The sequence below is a fragment of the Lissotriton helveticus genome, chromosome 7 (genome assembly GCF_964261635.1).
Source record: "Lissotriton helveticus chromosome 7, aLisHel1.1, whole genome shotgun sequence".
Classification (NCBI taxonomy): domain Eukaryota; kingdom Metazoa; phylum Chordata; class Amphibia; order Caudata; family Salamandridae; genus Lissotriton; species Lissotriton helveticus.
This window is the reverse complement of record NC_136068.1, coordinates 523,054,832-523,075,702: the sequence shown is the minus strand read 5'-3', so window position 1 is coordinate 523,075,702 and position 20,871 is coordinate 523,054,832. Positions and strand designations below refer to the sequence as shown.

Sequence of the window (20,871 nt, the reverse complement as noted above, 5' to 3'; positions counted from 1 at the left end):
CCACACTGAAGCAAGTTTATGGGGCGGAGCGGGCTGTCAGCCAGCTGGCTGGCAGCCAGTAGTCAGGTAAGTCACTTTTATTTATTTTTCTACCCACCTTGCCCCTGCAAGGGGTAGGCACCTGTACTACTCGGTGGCAGCTGCCACTGGAGTGTGGGGGTGTTGATTCCTGGGACTGGGTGGATGCCTGGCAGGTGGATTGACTGTAGGGTTCTCCCATGGTGTCTGAGACAGGAGGCATGGGCTAGACTCTACGTCTGCCCTTCAGTCCCTACTCCTTTTTTCAGGGTCTAAACTCATACCTGGTAACACCGGTGTGGTTTTTCCAGACCCAGAAACATCTGACCTATGAGAGTTGCTGAGAAGTTTTCATTTCCTGTCTTTATCTCTCTTACACTGAGTCAAACTTGGATAGAGAACAATAAGTAGTGGTACCCTAATGAGTTCCAATGGGCATCTGCAAGCTTCAGGATAAATTAAGCACTGCCCTTAATCATTTGCCTGACCAGGGAGGTTGATAGCTTTTCATTGAGGCCAGCTTTGGTAGGGATGCATGGGTGCTCGAACCAGGGCCAGGAGATCATGGGTTTTGGCAATGACAGCAGAGTGAAACACCAAAATGTAGTCAGGTTTTTAGAAACCCCATCAAACATCCAAGTAAACTCAATTAACATTAATTATATGTTACTTGTCTTTATACATATTTTTGTGGATCTCAAACCTAATGTGTCAAGATTTTTGTAAAAAAAAAATGTAAGAAGGTCAATTCTGATTCTAATTTATGGAGTCCTTGAGTTCGTGAAAAGTTATCTTGATTGGACACATTCCCCTTACCTGTGTTTTTATCTATGTTAAAATTTTGTTTGAATCGATTTCATCTTGGGTATTTTGTATTTACAATAACCCTACTGTGAAGGACGATGGTGGGGCCCACTTTCTCTTTCTGTACCTCTCTCATTCTTAGTTTATGCAAATAGTGTTGAAAGCTCTGTAGGTATTGTACGATTTTACCATAGCATATTTTTAAGGGAGTGGATGATGATAGCAAAACCCTGTCCTGCAGTGCTAATTTCACATGAGCACTAAGGCCATTGTAGGCCACTACTTTATGGCGCCACTGTAAATGGCCACAAGAGGACAGCATAATGCCACATATAGTCTCCAAGATTCATGTTAGTAGTAAAAAAAGAGCATATAAATGGAAAAATATAATTTTTCTTGGTGCTCCGAAAATATCTGCACAAGTGCTCTTGGTTGTAACTTTTAGGTTGGTTAATTAGGACTGTCTGTGCCATGATTAGGTGTAACTATTTGATTTACTGTTCGGTAATTTTGTATTTAAATTACTGGGATTAGCCAAGCAGGAGTATAATTGGCATGGTTTCAGTAGCACAAGATGAAAAGTTTCTTTCTCCTGTAAAAAGAGAGGTAGATAGAATTTTGCATTAAGGCAATACCCGTTCTATTAATTCAGTTCCTTTTAGAAATTGAAGGTGGGCAATGTGTATTATTTTATTGTTTTTTCATAATTTTAGATATAAAACAAATATGATGAGGGATAGTTGTGCATTTTGTTTATTGGCACTGTCTGGCAAATTCATAGTACTGTGAAATGCATAGGTTTCTATTCCTCAGTGCAATGCTGCTCACTCGAACGCGAGCTGAAGTTCAGTTAGACTTTCCACCCGAGCAGCAGGGATAACAGCAAAAACTGCAGTTCACTCTGTACTCTGCCACTCGCGGAACTTTGCTTGAAGACAGAGTCCCAATATCTGGCATTGCATTGAGGAGTGGGGGCATAAACAGGCGCTGTTAATCAGACGAGGTTGGAACCCACTCCCTCCGAACTCGCATAGAGACCCCCCGGCCTAGGATTCACTGAAACGGAGGTGTGCAACGGACCTGTGCCATAAAGAACAGGGAGGAATCTGGGAGCTGGGGCCAGCACTCGTCCTTGAACTGGGAGCCTGGCTCTGCTGGGATAGACTATGTGAAATCAAGAGTTGGGGCCTCAAGGTGTATGGAGGAAATGGGCACCTCAGACTTCCCACCAAGACCCCCCCCTTAAAAATGGGAGTGTTGTAATTCAGCGATCTCATTTGGCTACAACCCGGCCTGCACCCTCAGCTAGCGAAAACCTTCCTATCGCCTACTCACTGTCCTGGAGCTATGGCCAAGGATAAGAAATCGAAATCACCAGACAAAGTCTGCCCGAGTGACTGACCACACCACGCCAGATGATACACCCACCTCAACACAAGATAATGTGGAATTACTGAATGCTATCGACCTGTCTAGGAAAACACTGGAATTGGAGAGGTTCAATCAGAAGTCACACTCCTGAGACACAAACTGCACAAGGTGGCAGACCATGTCATTGCAGGATAGAGGAGGCTATCAGAAGTGGTGGACTGTACCCAAGCAATTACTAGGAATCTGCTAGATTTAAGGCAGCCTCCAAGGATTTTATGTGGAGAGTTGGTGATCAATATGTGAGAAACATAGAGAGACCACAATCACCAACTTCGGAGCATGAGGAGGAGTGGAGAGAAAGCCTGCTATCCTGGACTGGGAGAGGAGAGGAGAGTGTCCGAGGGCCCACCAACGAATAAGTGGGCCAGCAGAGAGAAAAATCATACTGTAATGGCTCTGACGGATTGAGATGTGTCGGTGAACTATTTTTTGGTAGGGGGCTATTTAACAGACCGGGGATGCTAAGGGCCAAGACCCACTGGTCTTTTGTGGTTGGATGTGTGAATGCGAATGGTGAGAGGTGCCTTTACACCTCTTAATATCTGCTAGTGAATCTCTAGTAGTGTAGTGTACGTAGAGGGACACAGTGTGTTTGGTTGGATGGTGGGTGCGTGAAAGTACAATTGTCAGTGTTGGTTTGTTCAAATGTGTTGTTTGATAATAACTGAGTAGAGGTTATCCTCCAGAAGTGAGAGGGATTGCCTGGCAAAGCAACTGTTTTTTGAAATCTCAAATAACAATTTGTGAAAGCGAAATGCTTTTTCTTTATTATTGTTTATTGTTTCCTGTTTTGGGCCTTTGACTTCATTCTGGTGCCTTGGGGGAGGGAGGGCTACAGCCCCCCTAGGCTGGACCTGCACTGTGGTCTTTTTTGCTATGGAGGTGCATGAGTGTGGGGAACCAGGGGTGAGGAGGGGGCAAGGCATTATGTTTGTGCTGTATTCATTGTTTGCTGAATTGTTTGTTCTGCGCGAAGGAAGAATCCGAAACGAGTTTGTAAATTTACTGTCATGGGAGAATTTCAATTATGTTTATGGGGACATAATGCATGTCAATGATCCAGTACATGGACAGCTGTCCACCCTTTCTTGGAACGGCAATCAGTTGGGCAACAAAATCAAGAGAGGCCTGGTAATGACATACATTAAGCGTCTGAAATCTGACATGGTCATAGTGCAAGAACCCCACCTTAGGGGAACCCAATGCTATGTTCTGGCACCGGGTACATATACGATGTTAGCACATGTTGGGTTCACGCTGTAGTGTTTTATCTAGGAAACCTGAATTGATATTCCTATTTTATGCCCTTGTCCGGTTATAATCAATAATATCCATACAACGGCATAATAATCATATCCATAATTCAGTCGTAGCACATGCTGTCACATTAAGCAAGGCTACTTCTCCGGCCCCCTAGTAAGCACACCGAGTTCTCTAAACAAAACCAAGCCTCCAGCAACCTGGGAAATCCCCCTTGCTTTTGTTTTGATTTCGTCCTAGAACTCCTGTAAAGCACTGTAAGAACGGCCAGTTCTTAGTGACATCTTTATTGACGTCTTATGTCCAACCTTACGTCAAACCCAGGCACCTTTCAGGTATAAATATACCAACGTTGCCTTAAGCAAACACACGGTGGTGATTCTGGAGCAGAGCAGCTATCTACTTGCCCGAAAGCCCAGCTGATGCGAGAGCCCACGGACGCTGCCCCTCCTCCCTGACGCACTGAGAGAGACGCTGTCTTTTCTCCTGCCGAGAAATCCAGCTCTGGTGTTTCCAGATACCTTCGCGGGTTACTGGGATATCGAGTCCTGAGAAAGAGATACCAGACCTCCTGCTTTCTAGTACCCAGGTACGGAACTGACTAAACCCTTACAGAGAATTCTTGAGTCAGATTCTTGGCAAAACAAACTTAACTTAAACTGCTACTTAATTACTCCCTCCCACGTATTAGGCTTAGGTCAGGTACACCGGGGTAGGCGTATTTAGAAGCACCAGTTGAGTACGATTAGTCAATGTATATATCTATGTATATATTTTATCTATTTTAAAGTATCATATGGCTAAGAAACCATATCAATGCTTTTACAGTATTATTTTATAATCCTTCTTTTACTGTACGCACTTTACTTTACCATGAGCATTACAATCGTGGTAATTCATTTCTCTTGTATGAGGAAGAAGACGGCTCAATAAATAACACCTTTTATTGAAAACGCCCGTCTCTCTTTTCTCTGCATTCTGGTGAAACTAAGTATGCACATTTGACTGAGTGAAATAGCTGTCTATTGTTTTCACACGACTCTAGAGATACACTCTTATTCAGGGAGAGCAAAGTTGTCATGTTTTATGGTTGTCAGAAGCTAATCCCTTCTTGTATATCCAGGGAGGTTAAACTCCTCCTCGTTCATTCGAGAAAGTTTCTAGTGACCTCTGAGCTAGCTGGCAAACCTTAAGTCTAATATAGTCAGTAGAGACCTAGATAACCTCAGTCCTACGTCTACACTGCTGAATATATTATTCCAATGCGCAGAGCCTATTGAGAATATAGGAACTACACTACAACGCCAGGATCCCGAGGGGTAGCCATCCTGATTCGGAAGTCCCCCCCACTTTCAAGTGCAGAAAACCTGGTTAGATTCATATGGAACATATGTCGCAGTGCAGGGCATTTGGGGATGACTGTATATCCCTATTGTTAGAGTGTATGCCGGTAATGGCCTCCACCAACATACACTGAACAAAATACTGAAATACTGTTGGGAACCAAATCCTCCCTACATATCCTGGGGGGGATTTTGACGATGTGATGCTCCCAGACCAGGACTCAGGGGTGACAACTTCCCCAGGAATGCCCAAGCCCTTGGCTCATTTTGTGGCCACACTAAGGATCATACACCTATGGAGGCAACAACACCCACAGGACAAACTTTTCTCAAGTTATTCTGGACTACACAAAGTATACTCTAGACTTGCATATGCCAGAGGCGTCTCTGTAAATGTAGCATACAAACTCGAATTACCATACTTCTTGGAAGGATTTAATACTAGAAAACCCACGGATTTGATCCCCAAATCGTAAAGAAAGATTTTTGCAAATACATTGGAGCCCTGAAGAAGTCCGTGTAGGACGAAAGGCGTTGGCAACTATAACCATTATGCAATGGTGTTTTTTGATGACGAAAAATGACTAAAGAATAATTGAACAGAGACACTTTCGTCATATGCAGCGATTTATGCTGTGCATTATACTTCCTGATATGTCGTCAGCACAAATCATTGGGGAACTTATGCCGAACTCTCATTAATTGGACGTATTGTTTAAAATGTTGTGAGTGCTGAAGCATTAGGGATAATTGTTTCTATGAAAGCTGCTTTAAAATTGGAGTAGAGAGGGGTTGTACTTCGGGTTCGGTGCCCCATATAGAACCTAATAACTTGCCCAACCTATTTGGCTGTTAAGTGCGGTATTGCATTGCCTCGATCCCTCTATAAATATTCATCTCATACTCCTGACTGGATTTGATATTTGTGCCTGAGGGTGAGGTGGGAAAATTGCATAGAGCTGACTACCTTGCTAATGGCCTCTCGGATCACTCACCACTCTGGGTAACAGTAGGGCAGGGGAAACGTCCTTTTTCACGAAGGCTTAATTACAAATAGCCTTTAGACCGAAATCTCTATCACCACGGCGACATTACTAGCCCGTCTTTATGGCAAATCTTTTACTTTCACAAGTGGCATCTCAATGCCAGTTTTTAGGGTGTGAGGGGTGGTTTAGGGCTAAGGGTGTGAAGGGAGGACTAAGTGATAAGGGGAAGCAGCTGTTTTAGGTATAATGTTGTGCAGGCCGTATTTGTGCTAAGTGTGTGAGGGGTCAGTTTAGGGCTAAGAATGGGGGAGGGTGCGCAATCTCGCAGCATCCTCTCGCGCGAAAGAAACAGTACCATCCAACTCTTGGGTACAGTGGGGCCCGAAAATCAAGGGCGGACTGTGCCTTACCTGACTCGGGCCACAGCTAAGTCATGCAGCGCGTACTATCCTGTGGAGTGAAACAATTTTAACAGAGCTCCCAACATAGTAGACTCACCGCCTCATAAATGATAGCCGTGACATACCCTGCTCTGATGGACAGGACCAATCAGAGCAAACCCAAGACGCACACCGTAGGCACCAGAGGAAGGGAGAATGATCTTTAAACCAAGGAGAAAGTAAGTAAAATGTTTAATTAAAAATGAAATCATTAGAGATGATGGGTAAAGAAATGCGTAATGGCATGAAAATTCCATGTTCGAACTAACGCTGTTGTTGTTGGAGCTGTCAGCCTAAGGGCTATCATACTAGGATCATAGACCACCTGGCAATAATTGAAGCTAGAAACTAAACGCCTAGGCCCTGAGGAACAATGTCATCCTATGAAAGATTCGGACACATTCAGAACTCTAGAAAATAGAGACACAGTTGAGTCAGCCACTAATGTTTGGGAGTCCTACAAGGCGGTGATACAGGACAGGATCCAAGATATTATCGCCTAGCAGAAGAAGAAGGTGGTCAGAGAAGTGAAGGGATTAGAGCAACGTCTCCTGAAAGCAAGGGACCATAATGCCCACTCACTAAGCCCTCTGACACTAAAGAAGATAAAAGCCCTACAAGCTGAGAATGTGACACTAGTCACAGATGAGAAGCATAGTCAAATGTTGGCCACACAACATCGCTTATATGAGGTCGGTGATAAAGGTTAGAAATTATTGGCCTGGCTGAGCTGCCAGGAAAAGGATACTCCCTCGGTTCACCAGATTATAGGGGCGGAGGACATCCTCTATAATACAGACAGGGAAAATAATTGAGGAATTCTTGAAATATTATGAGGCCCTTTACAAAGACCGCCCACTGGCATACATTGTCGAAATACACATATACCTAGCAGACATTATATTACCGCCCTCTCTGGTGACGACTGCATGGCCATGGAAGAAGACATTACCATAGCAGAGGTCAAACAGACTATAGTCCAAGAAAACATAGGCAAAACCCCAGTATCTAACCACCTTCCAGCAGCTGAGTTTTTCAAGGGACAGGCAGATATTTTGAACCCTCATTTGTTTCAGCTATATTTAATGGCAAAGAGGGAGGGCATTCTCCATCCTGATCTGCACAACGCCACGATTGTGCTCATTCATAAAGTTGTCAAGCCCCCAGAAGTCTGTAGCTCCTATAGGCTGATCTCATTGATCAATACAGAAAGTCCTGACTGCTGTCCTGGCAAATAAAGTGATGGGGGTTATTTCGTCATTCATCCATAAAGACCAAACTAGATTTCTGCCCAGGCATTCCACCAGAGCGAATCTGCTTAGTCTAAATAACTGGATGATGGATGTCCAAGACAGGCCGGAACCACATGTGTATGTATCATTGGATGCTGAAAGGCCTTTGATGAGGTACATTGGCATTTCATGGTGCAAACTCTGAGGAGGATGGGATTTGGACAGGAGTTTATGTAGTGGATTGGTCTGCTATATGAGAAACCTACAGCAGCAGTCAGATTCAACAGAGCAATGTCATCAGAATTCCCTATTTTGGAGGGGAACTCATCTGGGCTACCCACATTCCCCCCTCATGTTTGCCTTAACCATGTAGACGCTGGCGTGTGTAGTCCGGAAACATTAGTACATTGAGGGTTTCTGGGTGGACGGTTCCCTGATCACAAAAAAAAAGTGTAAATATATACTGATTACATCCTGTTATATTTGGCCAGGCTAAAAGAGCCAATCCCTGGGGTGTTTCACACCTTTGAAAAATATGGGGCACGTTATGGTTATAAGATAATCTGGGACAAATTGATTCTCTTCCCCCTTGGAGGATATACTAGCCTGACTGACATCCCTGTGAGGCTCAGGGTAAATAGGGAGGTATTTAAATACTTAGGGAACTACTCCACAGTTGACCATTGGAGGTGCATAGAGTTTAGTGTCAACACAGTGTTGACCGCCTTTCACATACACTAAAATCGCAGGTAGAAACTTCCCCTTACAATATTAGGAAGAGCAGCAATGTTCAAATGGATAACACTTCCTAAATTCTAACACGCCCTGTATGTATATTGTAGAACCCCAGAGGATATATTTGTCAAAATTGATGATGCACTTCGAAAATTACTGTGGTAAGACAGGCACCTTAGAACAGCCCTTCGGACGTTACAGCATAATTCCTATTACGGGGGGATCGCTCTACCAGATATCAAGGCATATTACTGGGTATCTCATTTACTGGTGATAAATGATTGGGGCGTATATGGCGGGTAACCATCCTACTTACACCTTGGAAAGAATACAATTCTAAACATGCTCAAACCTCCACTATCTACAATGGGGGAAACGGAACGAGAGGCTTATTGGCAGCTAGCCAAGTGGTGAATGGGATGGAGCCAGAAAATCACCTGGAAACTCCTCTATGGATGGGACAATACTTTAAAGACATAGGAAAATTGAAGGGGTACGTAGCCTGGGAATATATAGGTATCTCTACTGTAGGGATTTGCTCGAAAAGGGAGACCTGATGCACTTCTCGTCCCTGCATAGACAATTCAAACTCCATGACAATCAATGTTATAAATTCCTACAACTATTCCATGCCTGGAAAGCAGAGAATATTCCTCTGGACATCTCGGAATACAGAAGGCAGACGTCCAATTTGTTAAATACAGGAGAAAGCAGTCTTCCACAAGTATAAAACTAACAATAATAACATACCTGATAACCTACTAAAGCAAAGAGCTGCATGGGAAACTGAGGTCGGTGAACTAGAGGACTTGGATTGGGAAACAGTGTTAATGTTCCCTCAAGAAATCACGATTTAATCTAGGTTGCACCTCATGCAGCTCAAAATGCTCGATAGGACCTATTATGACCTATTATGGACCTATTATGATAGCGCCCTCCTCCACAGAATGGGTAGAGCAGCTACGCAGGAAATGCTTCGCTGTGGAAGAGTCAAGGCCACTATTTTCACACAATATGAATGTGCCCAGTCCTTTGTTCACTCTGACAAAAAATAATATGGGAACTCAGCGCAATACTAGGGACACCTATATCGGAGGATCCTAAGTACGTTGCCCTTGGGTATCCCCAATGACTTGGATCTCCCACATATGAAATTAATATTCTGTAACTTGGGTTTGGTAGTGGTTAAAAGGGACCTGGCTAGGTATTGGGAAGCCCCGGACATACCCACCATGATTGAATTGGGATGGGGAGTGGATCTTTATATGCTAGCAGAGAGGGTAGCATATAAATGTAGGGGTTGTCCACGTAAATATTTGCAAGAAATGTGGAATCTGTATCTCACACTATGGGCTGGAAGAGCTTAATGAAGCTGAATCTGCGTCAGTATTGTAAACTCACTGATATGAATAGTATGGTGTACTATATCCATCTTTTTACAGATTTATTGGTGTTTTTTCTCCCAAGGTGCCTATCATCTAACGTGAAACCTTCTGATGTATTAATGTCCTTTCACAATGTTACGTTATTTGCAATGTCCAACAACTGGTGTCTCTTTTAGTATGACCTTCAAAACTCAATAAAAATAAATACAATTAAAAAATGTTTTAAAGAATTTACAATTTACCTCTACTTGCCATATGTGTTTTATGATATCAAACTAGACACCTCAGGTAGGGGGGTATCATCTGGTGTAGGAGATTTTTGTGTCAGGTAGTTGACCTCTGTATAGCACAGTTTGCATTATGTTTTAGTGTAATTGTGTGCACTGCCCCGGAATGTGCCAGAGGCATTCGAGTTAAGAGTAGGCCTTGGCGCAAACCGAGACATTGCACCAAATGTATGATTTGCACACAAACAGTAGCAATGAAGACTCCCAGGGTGAAGCAAGTACATTTTCACTTGGGATGACTGTAAAATGTGTGTTTTGATTTGGATTATAGCTTTCCATTGAAAAGTGTCTAATGATAAATCACCACTCTTTCAGAGTTTAGTAACTTGAGATCTTTTTCCTTATTTCCTAGGATTTCTCACTATGGCCTCTGTGGAAGGTAAGAAGATCAACCTGTTGTTTCCCCCATCTGTCCATGTTCATTGTGTGAAAACAGGAATGAGACAAGCTAGAATGTTGCTGAATTCATCAGAGCTTCAGTTAAGCCCTTTTTGCATACTTCTAATTCTAGAAAAAAATCGAAAACCTTTTCTGCAAATGGAAGCCAGATAGTCAAATATTTTAATACATTTCTAGGTGCTTAGTCCGTCCCATACATTTAGACCCGTAATTATTAAAGATTGAAAACTGCGGCTGTGAATTAGAATTGCAAATTATAAGTACCTTTAATTTTTCTGAGGTGTCTTCTTGTTGCCACACTTCAGCGTTGTACTCTACAATCTGCCAAAAAAAGTTTTCCACATCTAGTTTGCCAAACGACAACATTTTTCACCAAGCATAGTTCATTAAAAAAGTGTAATGTCTCAACAAAAGGAAAATTAGTAAAGTTGTGTACTCTTTATACCACAGTGCAACCAGTGAAGGAAATGAGTGGAATTCCACCAAAACACAGTTAGAAAAGCTACTTCTGGGTTCAGGTGACGAAGTGAAATGTGCCAAATGTGTAATAGAGTCATTTTATGAAATGGCATCACAGAAGAGAAGTGTGGCTCAATGGTTAGAGCGGCAGACCCTGATGCAGTAGTCTGGCCGGGACCAGGGTTCTATTCCCGCCTCGGACCTGATAATTCTCGCCTTGGTGCCTATTCTAATCATGACTCCCACTCTGCACCTCTGGGCAATAGCTTGCTTAATCTCTACAATGGCCCCAACAACGCTGAGGATGCCTGACTTCACCTTGGGGGTGCCCAGGAGTGGGCTCCTCACAGGGAAAGGCCAGGAAGGGTTCCTCGGTGGTATTTGTACAAGCGCCGAGATGCCTACGGGTAGTCATGTGCTATACAAGTGCGTAATCATATCATATCATTTTCAGCAGAGCCCCCAAGTTGTCGGCTTTGTGTTCAGAGCTGGGGGGGGGGGGTCTTATTTTCTCTACGAGCTCGGCCCAAAACAAACACCTGTGTTATATGGTCATCAACCCTCGTTTTAATTTCATATCATCCTGGCTGGCAGCTATCTGGAAACTGACACCTATACGTCAATGCAATTGAATATAAACAAGCACTGGTAAATTCGTTAGGGCTTCCCCTATGTGATTAATAATAAGCTGTTTTTGTTGTAAGTTGTAGCTTGCTGAGTAGTTGTACACTATGAGTTACAGAAAGTCTGTTAAAGTGTTATGACTTGTTTTTGTACCAAAAGGTGATATATTGTGCTGTTACAAGTTGTATATGTGGGTAAGTAATAGCAAGATTTTGAAAATTGATATGAAAGAAGGAATTAATAGAACTAATTGCTGTAACAGCAATTTGTTGTGCTTAGAGGGATTCTGACAATTTTTGGGCTCGATGCCGCTGCACCTACTGCACCATTCAAATCATGCCCCTAGTGCCTGCAAGATAACTGCATTTGTGAATGCCTTTTTAGTAGGAAACTATAGAAATATTTGGTGTGCATAGGCGTTATGGCAACTTTTGGCCCCAGAAATCATGACCCCACTACCTGTAAGGTAACTGCACTTGTGACTGCTTATTTAGTAGTTAAATGCAGCAATGTTTGGTGTTTAGAGGAGTTCTGACAACGTTTGCCCCTGGTTCTACTGCACCTGCAACACCATTGAAATAATGACCGTAGTGCCTGCTAGCTAACTGCTTGTGTGACTGCCTGTTTAGTGGTACAATTTAGCAATATTTTGTGTTTAGTGGGGGTCTCTAGAAATGTTGGTGCCAGTGCACCTGCTGCACCATTCAAATCAAGCCCCTTTAAACTGCAAAATAACTGCAATTAGTGCTGTCTGCATAGTAGTAAAATATAGAAATATTAGGTGTTTGGAGGAGTTCTGACAACTTTTGGGTCCGGTGCCACTGCACCCGCTGCACCATTCAAATCATGACCCTGTTGTCTGAAAGATAACTGCACTTGTGACTGCCTGTTTAGTCGTCACATTTAGCAATAATCTGGGTTTAGTGGGTCCCTAGAGCATTTGGCCCCAGACCCAGTGCACCTGCTGCACCATTCAAATCAAGTACCTTTTTAACTGCAATGCAACTGCAATTGTGATTATCTGCTTAGTAGTCAAATATAGCAATATTATGTGTTTAGAAGTTCTGACAACGTTTGGGCCCAGTGCTACTGCACCTGCTGCACCATTCAATTCATCATTACCCTGCTGACTGCAAGATAATGGCAATTGTTACTGCCTGTTTAGTAGTAAAATATAGCAATATTAGTGTTTAGTGAAGTTATGAGCACTTTTGACCTGGTGCCACTGCACCTTTTGCACCATTCAAATCATGACCCTTTTGCCTGCAAGGTAACTGCACTTGTAGCTGTCTGTTTAGTAGTTAAATATTGCATAGTTCTTGTACATTACCTTTATTTTTAATGCACAACGTTTATTGCAAAATTTAGAATTTGATCATCGTGACCAATTAGATTATGTTGAAAAAATGAATCTGATAATGCCTACAAAAGGCGAGAAATGCACTGAGGCATGAATTAGAAATGCCATTAATGTTCTAAAGCTAAAGCATCTCCTTTTCACAACTAAGTAATACAAATCAAGCATTCTAACATACTGTTAGAAGCTGTCTGCCTTTTCGCTGGGAAAAAAGCTTATCTAGACAGCGAATGGGGCTTAACCCCTTCCACGCTCATGACGAGCTGGGCTCGTCATGCAGTAGCCTCCTCGCACGCTCATGACGAGCCCAGCTCGTCATAAACCAATGAGGATCACGAAATCCCAGCACAGCAGGGGAATTCCCATAGCATCCAAGAGGTTAAACAGTGTGAAGAGCTTTAGTAGAAGAAGTATCTTAAATGGTGCAACTAGGGGAAGTTAACAAAAAAAAAGTTCACCCAAAAGCGAATTAACACAGTAATTCTGCTTTGGCAACTGATAAGAGTCCCTTTTTACGATATATTACATACAAGAGATTTCAAAAGCGCTGTGCAGGCGAAACCTAACAAGCACAGTGCAAGCGCTGTGCAGGCGAAACCTAAAAAGGCACACAGCTTCTTATCACTCAATAGATACTTAGAAGAAACTACGATTTGGAAGTAGTTTCTAACTTTGGTCAGTCCCCATATCTAAGACGTATTCTTGCATTGCGAGAGTGTCAGGTGTAACTGTGTGTATAATTAAACAAAAAATTATTGAAATGGCACTTACTAATTTATTTTTTCATTCTTTCATGGAGCTACTTATCCCAGTGGAGGGTGTCAGAGAGCTCTACATCATACTTATAAACACACAAACACAAAAAGAATTCAACTGTGGAAATCAGTGTACAGGAAATGTTACATAAGGTAATGAGGGTTATACTGTGTGGGAGGCACATTTAGACTAAACTTGTAGATGTTATATGTAGTGTGCATGGTCGGCTGGACCACAAAGTCAGGATTTAAGTTGCAGCGCAGTAGTTGGAGTTTGCCTGTACTAGCAAGACTTTTTTAATACCCAAACTAACCCTTCATTGCAAACTTAAAATGATATCACATTGAGAAAAAAACAATAAGGAACTAATCCACGACTTGCAGTTTGTATGCAGCTTCTTGATGACAGTTACCAACAGCACACTGTGTGATAGTAGAAGGATTGCACCTTATGAACAGGAAATAACAAAAGGATCTCTGTGTCAGAAGCCATGCCCCACCTACGTAAGTACAGAAAATATAAATCTGTGATCTGCATGTTACACGATGTGTTCTGCAGCAGGCACATTAAACCTCTAGTCTATTTTATGAGTATAAACTGTGACTAGACAAATGATAGATCTCTGTAGAAGCTGAATTACTCACCATAGTTACCTTACCATTATTAATATCTCATGCAATTTGCTAGGAACATAAAGATCTCTGAAGCAGATGTCCCATCTCATAGGACATTTTAAAATGCAGCCTCTTTGTGACTAACTAAGTAAGCTAGAACAGATTTACTGTCACCTTTGCCTTTGTTGCCAAGTTAAACAATAAATATATTAGTTGACTGTCAGACTCTGCTTTTCATGACTCTGGCCTTCATGACCCCACTCCCTTTTTTCTACCACACCTCAGCACCCAATTGATCTATTTCCAGGATATTTTTTTCCAGTTCCAGCACTGAGTGCATAATGCTGCAGTCATCAATGGAAATCAAACTGCAACATTTAGCATAATTTATGTAAACCGCCCAGAGTGTAATATTCAGGTCAGAGTCCTGAATCCCAGTGATCCTGCTCTTCCTCCTGGAAATAGGAAAATATGGAATACAAAGATGTAGATTCAAAAGGGTTGTGCTGTGAGAAGTTGTGACGTATTGTGGTACTCCTGGCTCACGTCTGGCATACAGAAGTAAGCCAGGGTTAATAGAAGACCATGTAACAGTAAAATCTTTGTAAAATATGCCCTGAGTTGGTTAATAGTACAGTTTGCCCTTGCAGTACTCGGAAGGCACAGCGAAGTTCACAGTATATGTCAGCGACAGCTGGCATCTAGGAAGACTGGGAGGGCAGGCAAGTGAGTGGGTGGGTGGGTGCAAGCAACAAGATGAGTGGTGACTGTAAATGAAAAGCAATAGCCACTTACCTTGCTTGCTCCTGACATCCTCACTCCAGTCTGTGATTTCTCTGTCTCCTCCAGGCTCCAAGGCCACCAGCAAATTCCCCTTACCAATCCTGGCACTAGTCTCATGCTGGCACTCAGCATGAGAGCAGTGGCAGGATTGGGGGGATCAGCCTCTCTCAGCACTCTCAAGAGCACTGGAGGCCTGTGCTTTCTCTAACCCATCTGTCTAAGACAGCTGGACTAGAGAGGTTTAAAATGTGCATGTCAGGCTGGCCGCTGCAAAATGGCCAGCCAAAGAGACATGCGCACTTTAAACTATGCACAGACAGCCCACCATTCATCCCTTCAGCTGCTGCCACTCAGCAGGCTCTGCTTCATCCTGCCAGTCAATTAGGGGCAAAACCAATAACAACAGAGGATTGTTCAAAGCAAATTAAATGATTTAACCCAGGTCGGCCTTTCAGAATTAATTACGAGTTAATACAAGGTCAGTGCTAATGCAAAATATCACCCAGAATAATGTTCAGCCATAATCTTAATGACTAATTACTTCCATGGGCAATTCGGCAGCCCTGGTCTATGCTAACCTGTTCATGAAAAGATATAAGGAAAAAAAACTACTCAACAAAGAACCATGGGTAACTCATACAAAAATCATCTTTAAATACATAGATGACGTATTCCTAATATGGAGTGGACCCAAAACAACACTAATTGAAGCTATTGATAACCTCAACAAAACAGACTATCGGATACAATTTACATTGAGATCCAAGATACAAAAAAAACTTTTTGGATGGGGAGATCACCAAAACCGCCACAGGCTTTACCACAGATATCTACCGTAAACCCACAGACCGCAATAATCTATTACATTATCATAGCTTCCACCAGGACAGCTAAAAACATCATCTCCCGTTTTCACAAATGCTACAAGTTAAAAGGATAGTCTCAACACCACAAATAGCTGAAATGAGAATCAATTAAATGGAATCCAGATTCATACAAAGAGGGTATCCCAAAGAGGTTTAGGATCAAGCGAAAAAAAGATGCACACAAAGAACCAGACAGGAATTATTGCAAAATAAACCAAGTAAAGACAACACCAGAGTGGTAGTGGTATCTAAATATGCCACAAAAAGTAAAGCATATCGGAATATTATCAAGAGACACTGGTCTATTCTATCACAAGAAACGGATTTTAATAACATCTTTGACGAAGCACCAATTTTCGCTTACCAAAGATCCAGCACCTTGGGAGAAATTTTGAAATGTAAAACTGAACACAACAAACAAACTTATAATGGAACAATTCCATGCTACAACTGCACTAACTGCAATAATGGCATGAGGGGAGCCACTATTACCCATCCCAGAAAAGGTCACACCATAAAATTGAAAGTAACAGCCAAATGTGACACTATGAATGTCATATACCTATTGAAATGCCCTTGCGGTCAGGGATATGTTGGAAAAACAGAACGGAAGATGAAAACAAAAATGAACGAACATAAATCCAACATATGGAATAATTCCATAAAATCCACAGTAGCGTGTCACTTCATCGAGAAATCACACAATATCAGCCAGCTTCGGTTTACCATCCTTGAGATTGTACCCAAACTTGAAGGAAAATACAATAATAAACAATTACTGCAACAAGAAAATCCCTCGATATACCATCTTGAAAGTTGAAACCCTAAAACCTTTTGGAATGAACGAGAGGGTGGAATACAGTTGCTACCTGTAACATTAACGATTAGGATATAGTACATACTTTATTTTCTCTGTAATATCTCCCTAAAGAGCATGATTTCACATTGAATTTACATTGAATGTATATTCATATTTGGCTTAATGTTTGACTTTGCAACAATGGGCTTTTTGAAACATCCATGCAACGTATTTGTTTTTATTATTGTGTTTTTTAACCTTTTTTCACTGACTAGCTACACACTCTAAGATGGCCCCACCATACCAGTTGAGTTAGTCCTTCCACTATTTTTAGTCACACACACGTCAGGGATTACTTTCGCATTTCAGCGTCTTAGCAATCACCACATTTTGCTACCACACGGCGAGGAACAGCCGAGCGTTTCGATCTGCATATTGAAGTCAGCACACCCTTTCACCGGGGCGAGACGTAGCTGTTTGCACAAGTAAGATTCTACCTAAGTTCACCACGCAAGAGACCAACAGAATATCAAGTATGGCATGGTGCACATAACGAAACACCTTGCTGTTAACATGATTTAGAGCACGAGCATTAGGTACGCGCGTTTGCAAAGAATTAAGACGAGGTCGATCTATTTGTGTTTACCGTGACGGTTTTTAAAAAACTTTTTTTATACATGTTTCCAAATAACTCACTTACCCATAACACACTTTAGCCAGTCACTCCAATTTGCTACGGGGCACAACTTCGAGAACTTATTGAGCAAGTTGCCATCGATAGGTATCATTAAGCACTTACCACATGTAGGAATGTACACGTATTTCACCACCAAAGTCACGATTTACTGGATGTGCATTATCTAATTAGATCCACGTGTATTAAACCATATTTTTGTTTGTAGATACATGTTCCCTGATGAAGGCTTAATATAAGCCGAAATGCATTGGACAAAGAATTAACATGTATTTTGAGATTCAAGGAACTCGAACCAATCAAATAAAACTACTATGATATAATGACCTGAATGGACGTCATTGTGTTTTGAACCTAACAAAAAGAAGAAAGGATAAATAGTGGAAAACCCAATAGTTGGGACACTGCTGTGACCAGGGGACGTTTCCCAGTACAGGGGTACGCTCATATATTTAATCAACATGTATTACGGATTACACACCCAAGGAGCATGCTACAAGTGAGAAAATTGGGAATTATATAGGTTTTGCAAGTGTATACCATTTCTTACCCCCAGATGTGGCAGGCAACTTGCAATTTAAACCTCCCTCCTGCATTACTATTCAGAAGCGACACAAAAGTGTAGAGATAGGACAGCTGAACAACATGTCCTAAAATATTATTGCGAATGATCAATCAATCAATCAATCAATCAATCAGGAGAATTATAAGCGCTCTACTCACTTGTGAGGGTCTCAAGGCTCTGGGGGGGGGGGGGGGGTAAGCAGCTCTGTTCAGTCAAAGAGCCAGGTCTTGAGCATCTTCCTGAAGACGTTCAGGGAGGGGGTGCATCTGATGTTGAGGGGGAGCTCGTTCCAGGTCTTGGCTGCGATGAAGGAGAAGGTTCTTCCACCTATTCTAGCTCTGCGGATGGGTAGGATTTTGGAGAGGCCGAGGTCGGCAGATCGGAGGTTTCTTTTGGGTATGTGGAGGGAGATCCTCCTGTTGAGGTATTGGGGTCTGGGGGTGTGGATGCATTTGTAGGCGTGGGTGAGTATCTTGAACGTGACTCTCTTCTCAACAGGGAGCCAGTGGAGGTTTTGTAGGTGTTGGGTGGTGTGCTCATGTCGAGGGATGTTGAGGATGAGTCTGGCTGCAGTGTTATGTATGGTCTGTAGGTAGCGGATAAGAGACTGGCGTAGAGGGTGTTGCCGTAGTCCAGTCTGCTCATGATGAGCGCATGAGTCATGGTTTTCCTTGATTTGTGGAGAAACCACTTGGAGGTCTTTCGGAGGATTCGGAGGATGTTGTAGCAGCTGGAGGTGACAGCATTGACCTGTCAGGTCATGGAGAGGGAGGAGTCGAGTACGATGCTGATGTTTTGGGTGTGGTGTGTGGGTGTGGGGGGGCTGCTAGGGTGGTAGGCTCCCAGGGGTTGTCCCAAGCCAAGGGGGAGGGTCCAAGGACGAGGACTTCTGTCTTCTCCTAGGTGAGCTTCAGGCAGTTTCTGCTCATCCAGTATGCAACGTCCTTTATTCCTTCCTGGAAGTTGAGTCTGGTGGTGATTGAGTCCTTGGTGAGGGAGAGGATGAGCTGGGTGTCATCGGCATAGGATACTATGCTGAGTCTGTGCTTTCTCACAATGGTGGCGAGGGGGGCCATGTAGATGTTGAAGACCGTGGGGCTGAGCGATGATGCTTGGGTCACTCCGCAGTTGATTGCCATGGGTTCGGAGAGGAAGGGTGGTAGTCTGACTCTTTGGGTTCTGCGGTGAGGAATGAGCAAATCCAGTCGAGGTCGGTTACTTGTATGCCGGCGTAATGACAGTGAGTGTGCAGTGGGAGACGGTGTTGAATGCTGCAGAGAGGTCGAGTAAGATCAGGGCGGCGGTGTGTCTTTGGTCGAGGAGGGTACAGATGTCATCTGTGGCTGCAAGTAGAGCGGTTTTAGTGCTGTGGTTGCTACAGAATCTGGATTGGGAAGGGTTCAGGATGGAGTTTGCTTCGATGAATTTGGTTAGTTGTGTATTGACAGTATTTCCTGTGACTTAGGACGTGAAGGGGAGGAGGTAGATGGGTTGGTAGTTCTTCAGGTCAGTGGGGTCTGCTGAGGGTTTCTTGAGCTGGGGTCTGACTTCTCCACGTTTCCAGTTGTCAGGATAGGTGCCGGTCTTGATGGTGGTGTTGATGTTGTGCTGTAGTTTGGCCGAGGTTACGGCTTTGTGGAAGATGTGCGGGGGCAGGGATCCATGGGGGCCACTGAATGGATGCCTTTCATGGTCGAGGAGGTGTCTTCAGTGGTGACTGGGGTCCAGGAGGAGATGGTAGCCTGGCTGGCATTTCTGGAGCAGGAAGTCGATTCAGAGTTGGGTGTCTGGTCGTTGAAGTTGCCGTAGAGTGTCTTGATTTTCAGATGGAAGTAGGATCATAGAATTAAATTTAAAAAAAGGTCAAATAATTAATACTAGTCTGAGAATATAAATGATCACACTTACAAAATTCTTTAGAATTCGTAAGAAAAATATATTCCTTAGAGAGAGAGAGACAAACGTGTGCTCTTGGACTTCCTCCAGGCCTTTGTGAAAAGCAAAGTCAACGTATTGCTGTGTTTGTATCTGGTTCAAATATACAGTGATGACCTCAATGGTTGTTTACAGCCATACTGGGGAATGAAAAGCAGCCCTGGCAAAAATGCTTAAGTAAGGCCCTGCTCCCTTCATCTCCTTGTGAAATCTCTCTTTCCGCCCATCCATTCATTATCTCTTTCTTCTTCTCCCCTTCCTCTCTTTTCTCCCTCTCTGATCGCTTTCTATAAACCTTTCCTCCTCCCTTCTTTAAGGTTTCAACTGCACAGTGCTTGCGCTGTGCGTGTGAAATGTCTTGTATTTAATATATTTTAAAAGGGGGCTCTTATCAGTTCCCATTGCCAAATTACTGTGTTCTCTTTTGTGTTGAACTTTTTTTTGTTAATTTCCCCTGGCTGCCCAAATGTATGATACTTCTACTTAAGCTGTTCACACTTTTTAAGACTCATTTACTGTCAAGATAAGCTTTCTTCACAAAAAAGGCAGACAGCTTCTAACAGTATGCTGAAAGGCTTGCTTTTTATGACTTAGCTGGGTAAAGCAGATGCTGTAGCCTTAGAATTTCGGTGGCATGTCCTATTCATGCCTCAGGGTCTTTCATTGTATTTTGCAGGCATTATTTCATTGATTTTTTCAACTTAAACCATTTGGTCATTATGACCACATTCTAAATGTTGTAATAAACAACGTATGCTAAAATTAAAGTTAATATGAAATAGCAATGCATATTTTACTATTAAACAGGCAGCCACAAGTGCAGTTACCTTGCAGTTAAAAGGAACCTGTTATGAATGGTGCGGCAGGTGCAGTGGAACTGGGCCCAAAAGTTTTCAGGACTCCTCTAGGCACCTAATATTGCTCTATTTCTCTATTTTACAGGCAGTCACAATCTCAGTTACCTTGTAGTTAAAAGAGGTTTGATTTAAATTGTGCAGCAGATGCAGTGGCACCAGGGCCAAAAGTTGTCATAACTCTTCTAAACACCAAATATTGCTATGTTTTACTACTTAACAGGCAGTCACAAGTGTAGTTATCT

The 20,871-nt window shown here is 42.7% G+C and overlaps 1 protein-coding gene across 1 annotated transcript in view; it reads left to right on the top strand.

Annotated features, from left to right (window-relative positions):
* Positions 1-20,871, top strand: part of LOC144768709 (serine protease 33-like) — a 422,982-nt gene that overhangs the window by 9,161 nt on the left and 392,950 nt on the right. The window contains exon 2 of the mRNA XM_078652575.1: positions 10,274-10,300. Within this exon, the coding sequence (XP_078508701.1) occupies positions 10,274-10,300 (27 nt within the window). The remainder of the gene's footprint in view (positions 1-10,273; positions 10,301-20,871) is intronic.